This window comes from Tribolium castaneum, chromosome 5 (assembly GCF_031307605.1).
Source record: "Tribolium castaneum strain GA2 chromosome 5, icTriCast1.1, whole genome shotgun sequence".
Classification (NCBI taxonomy): Eukaryota; Metazoa; Arthropoda; class Insecta; order Coleoptera; family Tenebrionidae; genus Tribolium; species Tribolium castaneum.
In genome coordinates, this window is record NC_087398.1 from 272,372 (window position 1) to 287,271 (window position 14,900).

Below are 14,900 nucleotides of genomic sequence, written 5' to 3' on the forward strand. Positions count from 1 at the left end.
GGGTAACGGTTCCGGCTACAGAGGCGATCAAAATTTTTCACTAAAAAAATTCATAAAAAAAAAACTAAAAGTCGTAGAGCATTGCGGTTTGTTCGATTGAATTCTACGGCTCATTTTACATATTATATCGATTTTTCACAAGAATTAAAAATTTAAAATTTTTTGCCTAAATTTAGGGTAGCCATTTGTCATAGTGGAAAATTTTATCCAACAAAAAAATTCATAACTCAAAAACTAAAAGTCGTAGAGCAATGCGGTTTGTTCCATTGAATTCAGCGGCTCATTTTCTGTATTATACGAACTTTTCATGAGATTTAAAAATTTTATTTTTTTTTGCTAAAATTTCCTGAGTAATACACATGCCTTCAAGAAAATGAAAAAAAAATTTTTTTTTTAAATTCGTTTTATCATACTTTTTCGTATTTATATATGCCTTTACAACTCTCTAGAGTTGTTAAAAGTCCAAAAAAAGTCCATATGTTCGATTTTTTGATGTTTGATTTTTTCAATTTTCGTCGCAATTTTTGTCGATTTTGGGTACCCGGAACATTTGTTGAGCAATAGCTCCGGAACTATCAGAGATAACCCCATGAAGTTTACTATCGTTGGAAAGCTCTTTGAATTATCTATTTTTTTCAAAAAAAATTATTGTTCTCCGACTAATAGTTTTTGAGCAAATTGCAGATAAATGCAAAAATTGGTAAAATTTTAAAAAATTCATAACTAAAAAACTATTGGGAATTTGGCAATTTTTTCGATGCCAATCGATTCCCCGGATCATTTTGCATAGGTATGGATCAAAACAGTCCCACTTTTTTAAATAGTTTAGTCGTAATTAGGAAAATAAAAAAAAATAAAAAAAAGTTAACACCCCCCCCTACAAAATGGTCAATTTTAAAAGTGTCTCAGAATCGAACAAAACCGATTCTATCTTATAGATTTTGATGTGCTCTTTCCGATCTAAAAAAGCGTTTTCTCCTAGCTCTTTTAGTTTGGCCGTAATCGGCGTTTGAAAATTGAAAAATTTTTTGCGAGATATCGCCTTGAGTCCTATGCCATTTTGTAGAGTTTTTTATTCCGGTTATCCTCCATTTTTCCGTTTCTCGATATCTTTAATAGTTTCGCCGTAATTGGCGATCGAAAATTGAAAAAAAGTGAAAATGGAAACCTTTTTTTGCGTTTTTCTCGGAAACTGTAAGACTTAGAGCAACGAACAAAAAATCATCTGATAGCGCTTAATTTTCTCTATTTTTTCGATTAAACCCGGAGCCGCTCCGGGTAACGGTTCCGGCTACAGAGGCGATCAAAATTTTTCACTAAAAAAATTCATAAAAAAAAAACTAAAAGTCGTAGAGCATTGCGGTTTGTTCGATTGAATTCTACGGCTCATTTTACATATTATATCGATTTTTCACAAGAATTAAAAATTTAAAATTTTTTGCCTAAATTTAGGGTAGCCATTTGTCATAGTGGAAAATTTTATCCAACAAAAAAATTCATAACTCAAAAACTAAAAGTCGTAGAGCAATGCGGTTTGTTCCATTGAATTCAGCGGCTCATTTTCTGTATTATACAAACTTTTCATGAGATTTAAAAATTTTATTTTTTTTGCTAAAATTTCCTGAGTAATACACATGCCTTCAAGAAAATGAAAAAAAAATTTTTTTTTAAATTCGTTTTATCATACTTTTTCGTATTTATATATGCCTTTACAACTCTCTAGAGTTGTTAAAAGTCCAAAAAAAGTCCATATGTTCGATTTTTTGATGTTTGATTTTTTCAATTTTCGTCGCAATTTTTGTCGATTTTGGGTACCCGGAACATTTGTTGAGCAATAGCTCCGGAACTATCAGAGATAACCCCATGAAGTTTACTATCGTTGGAAAGCTCTTTGAATTATCTATTTTTTTCAAAAAAAATTATTGTTCTCCGACTAATAGTTTTTGAGCAAATTGCAGTTAAATGCAAAAATTGGTAAAATTTTAAAAAATTCATAACTAAAAAACTATTGGGAATTTGGCAATTTTTTCGATGCCAATCGATTCCCCGGATCATTTTGCATAGGTATGGATCAAAACAGTCCCACTTTTTTAAATAGTTTAGTCGTAATTAGGAAAATAAAAAAAATTAAAAAAAAGTTAACACCCCCCCCTACAAAATGGTCAATTTTAAAAGTGTCTCAGAATCGAACAAAACCGATTCTATCTTATAGATTTTGATGTGCTCTTTCCGATCTAAAAAAGCGTTTTCTCCTAGCTCTTTTAGTTTGGCCGTAATCGGCGTTTGAAAATTGAAAAATTTTTTGCGAGATATCGCCTTGAGTCCTATGCCATTTTGTAGAGTTTTTTATTCCGGTTATCCTCCATTTTTCCGTTTCTCGATATCTTTAATAGTTTCGCCGTAATTGGCGATCGAAAATTGAAAAAAAGTGAAAATGGAAACCTTTTTTTGCGTTTTTCTCGGAAACTGTAAGACTTAGAGCAACGAACAAAAAATCATCTGATAGCGCTTAATTTTCTCTATTTTTTCGATTAAACCCGGAGCCGCTCCGGGTAACGGTTCCGGCTACAGAGGCGATCAAAGTTTTTCACTAAAAAAATTCATAAAAAAAAAACTAAAAGTCGTAGAGCATTGCGGTTTGTTCGATTGAATTCTACGGCTTATTTTACATATTATATCGATTTTTCACAAGAATTAAAAATTTAAAATTTTTTGCCTAAATTTAGGGTAGCCATTTGTCATAGTGGAAAATTTTATCCAACAAAAAAATTCATAACTCAAACACTAAAAGTCGTAGAGCAATGCGGTTTGTTCCATTGAATTCAGCGGCTCATTTTCTGTATTATACGAACTTTTCATGAGATTTAAAAATTTTATTTTTTTTTTGCTAAAATTTTCTGAGTAATACACATGCCTTCAAGAAAATGAAAAAAAATTTTTTTTTAAATTCGTTTTATCATACTTTTTCGTATTTATATATGCCTTTACAACTCTCTAGAGTTGTTAAAAGTCCAAAAAAAGTCCATATGTTCGATTTTTTGATGTTTGATTTTTTCAATTTTCGTCGCAATTTTTGTCGATTTTGGGTACCCGGAACATTTGTTGAGCAATAGCTCCGGAACTATCAGAGATAACCCCATGAAGTTTACTATCGTTGGAAAGCTCTTTGAATAATCTATTTTTTTCAAAAAAAATTATTGTTCTCCGACTAATAGTTTTTGAACAAATTGCAGATAAATGCAAAAATTGGTAAAATTTTAAAAAATTCATAACTAAAAAACTATTGGGAATTTGGCAATTTTTTCGATGCCAATCGATTCCCCGGATCATTTTGCATAGGTATAGATCAAAAATGGAAATGGAAACCTTTTTTTGCGTTTTTCTCGGAAACTGTAAGACTTAGAGCAACGAACAAAAAATCATCTGATAGCGCTTAATTTTCTCTATTTTCTCGATTAAACCCGGAGCCGCACCGGGTAACGGTTCCGGCTACAGAGGCGATCAAAGTTTTTCACTAAAAAAATTCATAAAAAAAAACTAAAAGTCGTAGAGCATTGCGGTTTGTTCGATTGAATTCTACGGCTCATTTTACATATTATATCGATTTTTCACAAGAATTAAAAATTTAAAATTTTTTGCCTAAATTTAGGGTAGCCATTTGTCATAGTGGAAAATTTTATCCAACAAAAAAATCCAACAAAAAAAAACAAAGTTTTTTTATTTCAATATTTGTCGATTCCCCGGGAATTCCGGGAACTAGAGATAATTAGATAACAAGAAATATCCATCCCTATGAAGTTTACTGTCGTTAGAAAGCTCTTTAAATTATCTATTCAAAAAAAAGACTACTGTTCTCCGACTAATAGTTTTCGTGAAAATTGCAAAGAACCCGAAATGCATCCACCTCTTGAATAATTCATCGTGGTGCGTTTATTTCAGGCCACATCACTCTCGATTTCGAAGGGATGGTCCTGGTGAAGAGAGGACGCATAGGATAGGATAGGGGAGAGCTTTTCGGCGTTATAGGGCAATATAGGGCGTCGCTACCACGTGCGAGGTTATTGACCCGATGAGTTGCCCCCTCATCTGGGACTACGACCACTGAACTGCGCAATGAAATTCGGTCGTTTGTTGCTTCGGCTCTCTTCTCCTTCTTGACTAGCGGCTAGCCCCTGCCGGTCTACAAATGTTCGCTCAGTCGAAATGTTGCGAGCGAGGTCGGAACAGTACGAACGGAGACCATAACGGACTTCTCATTTCAGCTGGGCATATTGGAATAGTGGTTTTTATGGAAATATGTTGCGCGTGGCTGGGGCTTCGCCCCAGTTAACTAAAAGGAAACAAACCCCACGACCAATTAAACTCGAAAACGTGGAACTCGAAACGTGGAATAGTGTTTTTTTATGGAGCTAGGGTGGCGTACAGTTCATAAACATAAACACTATTCCACGTTTCGAGTTCCACGTTTTCGAGTTTAATTGGTCGTGGGGTTTGTTTCCTTTTAGTTAACTGGGGCGAAGCCCCAGCCACGCGCAACATATTTCCATAAAAACCACTATTCCAATATGCCCAGCTGAAATGAGAAGTCCGTTATCACAGCGTTATGGTCTCCGTTCGTACTGTTCCGACCTCGCTCGCAACATTTCGACTGAGCGAACATTTGTAGACCGGCAGGGGCTAGCCGCTAGTTCCTTCTTGTGCCTGCAACAAATTCTCCTGCGACGGCCCTTTACGCAGCTTCCTGCCACCTTTACTAATATATTTTCAGGGATTGATTTTTGTTGCAAGCTTCCGTTTTTGCTTGCGTGGAAAGGCAGGCCTTTTATATTAATTTATCGAAAAACTCGTCAAAAAATTAAGTTCTTTTCAGATTTTATTATTTATAAAAATTACGTTGAAATCACACTATTTCCCTGTAATTATTCAAGTATGAGTGATAAAATATTGCAATAATCTACTTACGTTATTACCAAAGTGTAATGAATTTAGTGGTGGTTACAATTCCCTTAATAGTTTCACCGAAACAATCAAGAAATTTGAACTTGAAGAAGAATGTGAATCTATTATAAAGCAATTGGAAAAAATGAAAATTCGTTGAATCAGTCAGTTGCGTCAGTCCTGAGCTTCCATTTACTTGCTTTTTTATTAAATCACTGTTCAAAGTTATACGCTATAATTTCCATAATTTCCAGACATTCCAAATTATTTAGTCATGCCAAGCAAAAACCGCCGACTTTTTGACTACTTGTAAAACAACAATCAAACATTCTGATCTCGATCAGTGATCATTCAGCAATAAATTTACAACCTAGCAAGTTTAAGACTGGTTTCCTCTACTGTTGCATGAGCAAGACTAATTATTCCAGTGTAGGGACTTGAAAATAATGAACAAAGATTGAAGAGAATGAAATTTAATAGGGGCGCAGGTTAGGTACCCCCATCTTTTTAATAGACATCAATATTAAAGACCTCTGGGCCTCTATCACAAGTCAAGGGTCGCTGTTCTGTTTGATGAGCCAAGTTCCACGTTAATTGTCTTGAAGAAAGCAAAATAAAATAAACAAAACGATTTTATGATTTTCCGCTTTTAGAACAGATGCCAGGATATAAAAAAGAATCACGGTTTTATGCGACTCGTTGTGGGCATAAAGTGGAGAATAGTCGTTAACACAATTAGATTGTTGATAAAATAATTGTACCTACTCGTAAGCTTTCTTCAAAAACTTTTCAAATATTTAAATGACTAGTCATTATATTTGAATACGATCAGAATAAGGCAATAAAATTTTGATTCTGTAATTGGTACAACGTGTTTAGGATTTTACCTGCTGTTGTTTTGAAATAAACATTATGAAACATAATGGTCAGTAACGCACAAGGCAATTTGCATAAAGCCTTGTTTGTTGCTAAAACAGCGATAATGTGAAAAATTATAAGATAGAAATGCTTGGCTTTACATTCCTCTGAATGTGTTTTATAATGTTCTTTGTTTTCTGCAAAATTTAAATATGCAACAATTTACACAACATTTAGATGTAGGTCAGAGAGAAGAACACAATGTTTAACAATGGTTGTTAGCATACTCTTAGAATTAATATATTGTTATGAAGCTCTATTTTACAGTTATTTGATAAAGACTGTATTTTCACCGTTTTTTGCAAAATAGACTTTCCTTTTTCCCTGATTCTAACCAACTGATATAAATTACTTATTCAAGTACTAAATCTCAATTATTGTTGTTTATCTTCGAATTGTTTGACTAAAACTATTTTTAGAGTATTTAAAGTTAGATTATATTTTTGTAACACGCTTAAAATTAGGTATTGAAAACAAGATCGTGTTATTTGTTATTACATTCTTAAAAATCTTATGAAAAATAAGCTCTACTATTTTACTCAAGGGCAGATTTTGAGGATTTGTTTTTGTTAAATTATTCAAAACAAGAAGTTAGAAAATTACATTATTTTGAGAACTTCGGGTAATTTATAGTAATAGATTTTTCAACCATAAACCATAAATATCTCGAAATTTTATTAAAAATAAACCAAAAGATGATAAAGACCGGGATAAAAAAACAGTTTTTTCCAAAATTTTGCTAAACTGAGCTGAAAATTCATCACATTTTGCCATTATTTCAGGAAAGTTAGTCAAAAATAAGCCGATAAATTGCTCTCGCCAAAAATTATCCAAATTCAAAGCTCTTTTTTTTTCATTTTTCGCGCAATTTATAAGGTTTGTGTTTTAACCATAGAGGGCATATCAGAAATACCCTGTGAGGTAGAAATAACTAATTATGAAACATCAACCGGCTCGTTTGTACAAAAGAAAGGAGAAAAACAGTGAAAAGCTGTTGTCCTTGATTGATTTTATTACGTGTATATTATATTATGTATAAGTAGAGAGTGATCGGAAATAACTGTTTCAGTTGGCAATACCAGTGATTTTTATTTCTAATTGGTACTTTCTGGACACTTGCTTTATTTCTGATTATAATTCGCAAAATTGGGTCGATTACTCCAGGATGTTTTTTCACTGATTGCTATCTATTATCATAGATAATAAATAACACAATATAGCTAAAAATACAATAGACTTGAACCAAACATTTTTACGACGTATCAAAGTGTAACGATTCAATAATAATATATTTTGAAGAAAAAAATTGTGTTTACATTTCCTTGACCTAAATCTAATCGCAACATTGATTTTCGGTGGTATAATTAATAAAACTGTCAAAAATCTTATTATTAGAACGCGCTATCATCGTGACATTTTCGGACCTAACCGAATCATAGTTGAGTGAGTGGCGATAATGCGAAAAAAATTAGGATAACCTCTTGTTATTATTATTTTTATTATACATAGACACGTGTTTTATTTTTGTCCCTTCATAGAAAAAGTCAAATTTGATTTAATGCCATTCTAATAACTGGCGTCAAAATCGCGTCGTGTTTCCCACACGAGGTACACTTAAGTTACGTTGAGATTGGTCAAGGTGGCCGTGACAGTCGCTTGTCCTCGACACGGCTCGGATAACCTCGGAAATGCAGACTTTCTCTTTCTAGGCGAAAATAGCGGACTTTTGTCGAAAATACCCCGCTTTGGCCTCCACCACCCCCGGGGGTGGCCCCAAATTGGGGGCCCAAATGCGATCGATGGTCGGTGGTGGGGGCTGTCGTTGGCCTCAGAGCCCGCGCAAGGCGGCGAAGTACTAAGGCGTTTTATACACACTACACGTGGAGCGAGGTTAACGGCCACAGCCAGATACGATGGCATTTTTAAATAAGCACCCGGTATCTCGCAATTTGTTGTTAAGATAGGTGCCGGCATTGCATTGCTACTTGCACACTATTTGAGCTGGCTTTAATAAGACACACGTGCATGCGTGGGAGGAAAATTTCAGGTTGACACTTTTCAAGGCGATGACTTTCTGCAAGTGACAAGTCAAGCGATAAGTTGGTATCGTTTTATCAAAAAAGCGAATGATGAAACTTGTACCACCGTTGCAACAAATTTGACACAAATAGCAAATTATGTCAAAGACAATCAATTATTTACGATATAACGTGTCTGGACATTAGAAATAAAAAAAACGTTGAATTAATGAAGCAGACTGACCAATTTTGGACACCTTGACTCTGTAAAAAATACATTTGCTTCTAATTAAGCTATAATCATGAATATTTCAAACGCGTGATTGATTTTTGACGCACTGCTTAAAATGCAATGGAAAATCTAAATTTTGCAACATTGTGCCACGAGTATGATGTGATAATAATTTGAACATCTAAGCTGTTTGTTTGTATTTAATTTTTTTAAATGTATTGACTTTGAACCTGTTTATCACAATTTTTGCCAATGAAACCAAAATCTACCCATTTTGAGTTAATTCGGCAATGTGATTTGTAAAGACTTTATTACAAAAATAATCCAGGATCTTTTAATTTTTGTGTCGTCAATCTAATTTATTTTCTGTGTAAAATACCAGAAAAACACGAACAATATTTATTAAAATAACATGTTAAAATAACAGTTTCTATAATTGTTTTCAATTAAATATATTTTTTTTCTATAATAGCAAATATTTTTTGAAAATAATTTTGTGTTAGCCACATTTTTGAGCACATGTTTGTTAAAAATCGCTAGTGTGTGTAAAAGTGACTGACGTGAAATTACATTTTTTACTTGTTGTGATAAGAAGGTCACCACATTGTTAACGATTTTTATTTCAAAGTAATTTTTGTTTGTCTACACGTGTATTTGCCAATTTGTTTAAATCCCACCTTCAGTTCATACAAGCAAACAATTTACTTTGTACTCTGTTAGTTTAGTTGTTATTATGCCACAAAATATCTAATTTAGTTTTAACGGCAATCATTATAATCTCTGTTATTATTACACGTACACGCGCTGCTGTAAAAACGCGATATTTATTGTTTTGTAAATGAGAATGAAATACTTAAATCGCGATATTTTGTAAACATTCCATAAAACATAATTGCATATTCGATTTTTTGGCTTTGTTGAGGCTCCGTGTGGGAGGGATAAGGACAAAGTTGCAATTGCCATTACCAAATGAATTGAATCGAAATGGCTAAAAGTCAAAAAAACGGAAATGCTAATACCTGACAATTATAAATAAACATGGCATCATTGTTGCAACATTTCTTTCAACTGCGAAACAATACTGGACATCTACCTGTTGTTATGTTCTTGAATTTCGCCAAGTGTGTACTTTTGTTGCAACGCAATTTGCGTCAAAATACTTGAGGATTAAGTACAGGGCATTGGCTTGTTGTTGTATCAAATTAAACTACTTTCTTTTATCACTGAAACAATGAATTTCTTTTTTCGTCAACGACTTTGGAAATTTTTCGTTTTTTATCACAAAAGTGTTTGGAAATTTCATGTAATTAAGATGCACAAATCCAGTGGACTTGCTTAATTATAAATCTTTGACCGACATGATGCTATACCTCGTAAAAGCCGAGGAGCAATTAATTTAAAATTAATGACAAACTTGGACTCACCTCCTTTCCTGAGACACATTTCGTTATTAAACCGCAAATTCCGTAAAAGTTTGTTAATTTTTTATGAGTGTGATAAAATTCATGATTCTTTCTGCAATCGAGTGCATTCTTATTTCGTGTATGACGAGCCGAAATTTTTTAAATGAAGCCGTTTGTATGTGTGTCACGTAGGTACAGATGTGAAATTGTTAAGAGATTGTTCTTTTTGGGCGGATGTTGATGCAAGTGACATGACCTGAGGAATGTCTTTGTTACTTGAGGGAGAATATACTACTTAATCATTTTAAAGTATTCTGAAATCGTATACTTATTTGGGAATTGTTAGGCGTTTTCAAATTTTAGTTTAACAAACCCCAAATTTTCACCGATTTGTACTGAACTTTATAGACTATTCTCAACCGTAAAGTGTTACTACAATAAGCAGAACGTTTTGTCACGGGTTTCGTTTGAATTGACAGAATTTAGATGTCATAGTATTTGAACTGAAAATCATTGTAACACACCTTGTACTTGGGTTAATTAAAGCGAAAACATTTACGTAAAATTAGATTTGAACAACATCAACTTTGCGGATGATATTTTTAGTCAATAATTATTATGTAAATGGGCATAATTTATTATGCATTTTAATTTTCGTAATTACCGTTTTTTCATTTCGCTATCAGTCTGCACGAGTAGTGTATGTTATGTACATAGACCTTCAAATTATCAGACTTCCAAACACAAGTTGCACTCGCTAATTACCTCAACCAGATAACAAACAACAAAAATAAGACACCGATAAAATGATAAATTACCTCGTGCCCAGGTTTAGCCCGGCCTAGGCTTCACCCAAACCTGGGTCAACTTTTGGGACCTGACCCAGGCCACGCATAAAATTAATTAACCCATCGATCGTTGCTATGATAACGCACAACAATTCAAATAAAAACCAACCGCCAAACGCTCCTCTTTATCGACTCGCATAATAATCGCGATACCGTCGCTTGCAAAATATGTTTATTAACACAAACGAATCCAAAATCCCTAGTACTTCGCCTCCACGTGCCGTTTCAACACGGGCCAGACTGTTCGGCATCTAGTGGGCGAGAAGAGTGCGGGGAAGGACGCAAACATCCGATCGGCCCTCATCGGCACCCACCGCAACAGCCGAACGCGCGCGAGGTAAACATTTAGTTTGATTTTAGCCCAACCAAGTGTAGCAGTGAGAAGAAAAATTGCCATTGAATAACACCACCAAGTGCTATTTCACTATCATTCAATTGGACACAACCCCATGGCACACACAGGTCTCCAAACCTGAGAAATTGTAAGTTTTTATTTTACTTATCAAAAATTTTCTTTTTTTCTGGGCTTGGGTTGGTACGGCTTGCATCGCCACCGCGATAAGGGTAAAGTATCAAAAATGTGACAGGACGCGTCAAAAAACGGCCAAAATGTCATTGAGTAAATAAAATGCGTGCGTTGTGGGCCGGCGCGGGTGTTTGGGGGGCGCAGGGGGCGCTCTAACTCACGACCTACGTCTCTCTAGGTTGTCGAGGTCGGTGATCGTTGTAAAAAACCGGCCGACACTCCACGTGGAGGCGAATGACTTGGGCACGCACGCTCGTGCCTCTAACTCAGCCTTGTCCTATAGCGAGTGAGCGGCCTCGCTTTAAACGCCACAGTTGTTCGCCTCGATGCATCGCCTCCTCGTGCCGTTCGTTTAGTTGTTTTGGCCTGACCAATCAACGTTTATTATAAATAGAACGCGTTGCCTTCTGTCATTTATTATAAACAATCGGCGGCCGTTTTGACGTTTTTTCGCTCATCATGACCTACCTTGCGATTGAATTGGGGTGCGTTCGTTGACTCCGGGTTGTCTTTTCGGGGGGTCAAAAACCGCCCGCTACCCCCACCTACGCAATGCACACGCACGGGGCGGGGCCCCATCATCAACGCACTCGCACTTGTCCCCTGCATTGTTATAGTGCACTTGGAGGCAGTGCCTTCCGGGACGTCTTGATGTGTTGTTTGGGTTCGTTTCATTTGTAATGGCTCAGAAAAGTGCTGATGGTGGTGATAAGGTGCAGGAGGTTTTTATCAAAAATTTATTCATGAGGTGCAAGGAGGAACGGAGCGGTGCGTTTCTTTTTTTATTTATTTTTCTTATTTGAAATTTCCATTTTTTTCTCGTTTGACTTGGTATTTTTAGCATAATATTATACGTAACTTGATAATGAACTGCATGAAATCGCTCATTCGGTACTTGCAGTCATGCGAATTTAACGGTTATAAAGGGTGAGTTGTTTAAGAATTTAAATACTCAATGTAAATAATCAAATGGTTGAGTCAATTGTAAGATCAAAGTAACTGAGTAAAAAAAATATTTTTATAAACAGTTTCGCAGTAGATAGTGATAAGGAAAAAGGCGTCAAAAATTAATCAGGTGATAAGTGTATGATTTTCAAGTACAAAAATAACGTCACCATTCTGTAGGAGAAATTTTTTCTTTAATTTTTTCTCGATCAAAGAGGTCTCTGACTGAAATTAAGTTTGCAACTTCGGCTACCAGTTCCAAACGTCACACTTTTAATCGTTGATTTCAAAAACACAGGCAACTATTAGATTACATTTTAAGAAATTTTGCGTAATAATTGAGTTTTTGCTGAATAAACATTTAGGAAATATAAATTTTTGCTTATTTTCCACCAAATTCGCCGGCGATTTTTTCGTTCTAGTTTTATAAAAACAGGGTAAAAAAACTAAAAGTATAGGAAAGGTTTAATTAAAGTCCGTGAAAATTACCAAGTCAAAATTTTTGATGATAAAATTGATAACAACTCATGATGGTCGCCTGAAGCACAAATGTTTTGCAAAATTTCATGAATCGTTGTTCATTTTGAAGCTTGAAACTCATTTATTTCGCTAATTTTTGTTAATAAATTATTATTCCGAAATAGTGAGAATTGTTTGTTTCGTTTCAGAGACTCCTTGGCAAATGCCGGAAATGGTCGGTTATTACACCGAAGACCCCTTGGCCATAGCGCCTGTTCCTACCGTTGACGAAGCCCGTCTTTCAGTAAAGAAAGTCGTCTGCAGCCCCGATTTACCAATGCCCGAATTTCCCTCTGGTGCTGCTCCCCATCCTGATCAAACCATCAACATCCAGTGTCAAATTTGCAATAAAATGTTCGCCACAAAATCGGCTTTCCAAGCGCATCAACGCACTCACACCCGCGAAACGGAAGATCCCTACCGTTGTAACATTTGCTCCAAGACTTTTGCAGTCCCGGCTCGACTCACACGCCACTACCGTACTCATACCGGTGAAAAACCGTTCCGTTGCGAATTTTGCAATAAGCGATTCAGCGTTAAAGAAAACTTGAGCGTTCATCGAAGAATTCACACCAAGGAACGTCCTTATAAATGTGATGTTTGTTCACGAGCATTTGAACATTCGGGAAAATTGCACCGACACATGAGGATTCATACAGGGGAAAGACCGCACAAGTGTGACGTTTGCTCGAAGACTTTCATCCAATCGGGACAATTGGTCATCCACAAACGGACGCACACCGGGGAAAAACCCTACGTGTGTACGGTTTGCTCCAAGGGGTTCACGTGCAGCAAGCAATTAAAGGTAATTATTACAATTAACCACGTATTTTTACTCCAATATTTACTTGAGCAATTTACTAAAGTCATGTTCATTTACTTTTGTAATTAATTGTAATTATTTTTATTAAATTTGAATATATACTTGTTCGACTGAACAAATACATTATAAAGTTAAAAAACTGGCAAATTTAATTACATTATGCACATTTTTTTAAAGGTCCACAGCCGCACCCACACGGGTGAAAAGCCCTACTCGTGCGAGATTTGCGGCAAATCCTTCGGCTACAACCACGTGCTAAAGCTGCACCAGGTGGCCCACTACGGTGAAAAAGTGTACAAATGCACCATTTGCAACGACACTTTCACCTCGAAGAAGAGCATGGAAGCACACATTAAAAGCCACTCGGAGAACGCTCCAACCCCACCTGCATCCTCCACCTCGAACGAATCCTCCTGCTCATCCAGCACTAGTGACAAAGAGAACAAAGACTCATTACCGATGCCTCAAGACCCTCTTAGCTACGATTCGGACATTCGGTATTTAATCTACCCGAGAGACTCCGGTTACATGGTGCCCCAAACGGGGGTAGAGCTTTTGGCGGCGGCGGCCACCGCCACCGAACGCGAGGACGTGGTGTTTAACATCATCACGAAAAATCCGGTGATGATCCGGCAACCGTATTTCCAAACTCCTAGTGTGCAATACACACCGTTGAATGCTGGTGATGCGATAAGGAAGAAGGTGGAGGCGGTTTTGGGGGTGGGCGAGATGCCCTCCTCCGAAGAGGAGAATATTTTAACACCTCCTAGTTCGAATCCTGTTTCGCCAGCAGCGTCACCTGTTTCGATGAGTTCACCAGATCGGGAGTTGAGTCTTCCGCCAAGGAAGAGGTCCAGGATGATTTTAAAATCTTTGGAAGAGACAATAGACTTATCACCAGTGCGTTACAGTTCGGTGATACAATATGCAGGAGCGTCGTAAATCAATTAGGAAATGGTTTGAGTTTGTTTTTTTTTTTTTGGTTACAGACTTGATTAGTTGATTTCTTGCCGGGAGCTTTAATCAACGTTCAAACAACACCAAAACGGACTTTTTTTTTCTCTGTGATAAGACTGTATGATATAACCGACTTTTTACCTCATTGCAGTGCCTAGGGTGGAGATACCCTCGCAATATTGTGTTACACGAGACTGGAAGTGTAATGCTCATCTCATTATTATTTTATTTAGTATTTTTATTCTATTTTCCAATCTTATAGCTAATTGAAAAATAGCGTAAAATGTTGTAGATGTGGTTTTTCTATTGATTTTTAATAATGTTTTTCATTATGTAAAAGTGTACTGTATTTCATAGTCTGAACCGTTGATTGAAATACAACTCAATGGTAGTAACTTATTGTATTCCTTATCATCATCTATGTATTGAATAAACGATTCGCTAAAATAAAAATGTATATTGAACTCTTGTATTTATTTACAAATAATCCCAACGATCCTAAGTTTAGAAGGATTATATCTTTACCACTTTTGAATCTGTTTTAAAAAACACTTTATAGTTATTTTTCTATTTAAAAATCCACTGTTTAAAAGTTACTGCCAAAAAAAACAGAAATACCAACATTATTTACGTCGCTGTGATTTAGCTTAAAGCAGCTTATCGCCACCTATTACGTAATAGCTAAACTTCAGTGAAAAGGAATCAGTTTAATACTTCCTGCAAGATGCATATTTATTCCCGAAACATAGAAAAACAATGATTGTATACTGTAT

At 35.6% G+C, this 14,900-nt stretch overlaps 1 protein-coding gene across 4 annotated transcripts; it reads left to right on the top strand.

Moving 5' to 3' along the window:
• The first annotated feature begins 10,733 nt into the window (after positions 1-10,733).
• On the top strand, positions 10,734-14,591 carry Kr-h1 (Kruppel-homolog 1). 4 transcript variants are annotated; one of them, NM_001135763.1, is given in 3 exon segments: positions 10,734-10,839; positions 12,497-13,152; positions 13,348-14,589. In NM_001135763.1, coding segments are annotated over 2 exon segments (1,407 nt in total). In that variant the 5' UTR covers positions 10,734-10,839; positions 12,497-12,510; the 3' UTR covers positions 14,113-14,589.
• Positions 14,592-14,900: the final 309 nt, after the last annotated feature.

Excerpts from the sequence above, each read along its gene's own strand:
- Kr-h1 (XM_008195821.3), top strand. The coding sequence starts at position 11,564 with ATGGCTCAGAAAAGTGCTGATGGTGGTGATAAGGTGCAGGAGGTTTTT. Across the intron at positions 11,652-12,496 it reads GTGCAAGGAGGAACGGAGCG|AGACTCCTTGGCAAATGCCG; the intron begins GTGCGTTTCTTT and ends GTTTCGTTTCAG. Across the intron at positions 13,153-13,347 it reads CGTGCAGCAAGCAATTAAAG|GTCCACAGCCGCACCCACAC; the intron begins GTAATTATTACA and ends ATTTTTTTAAAG.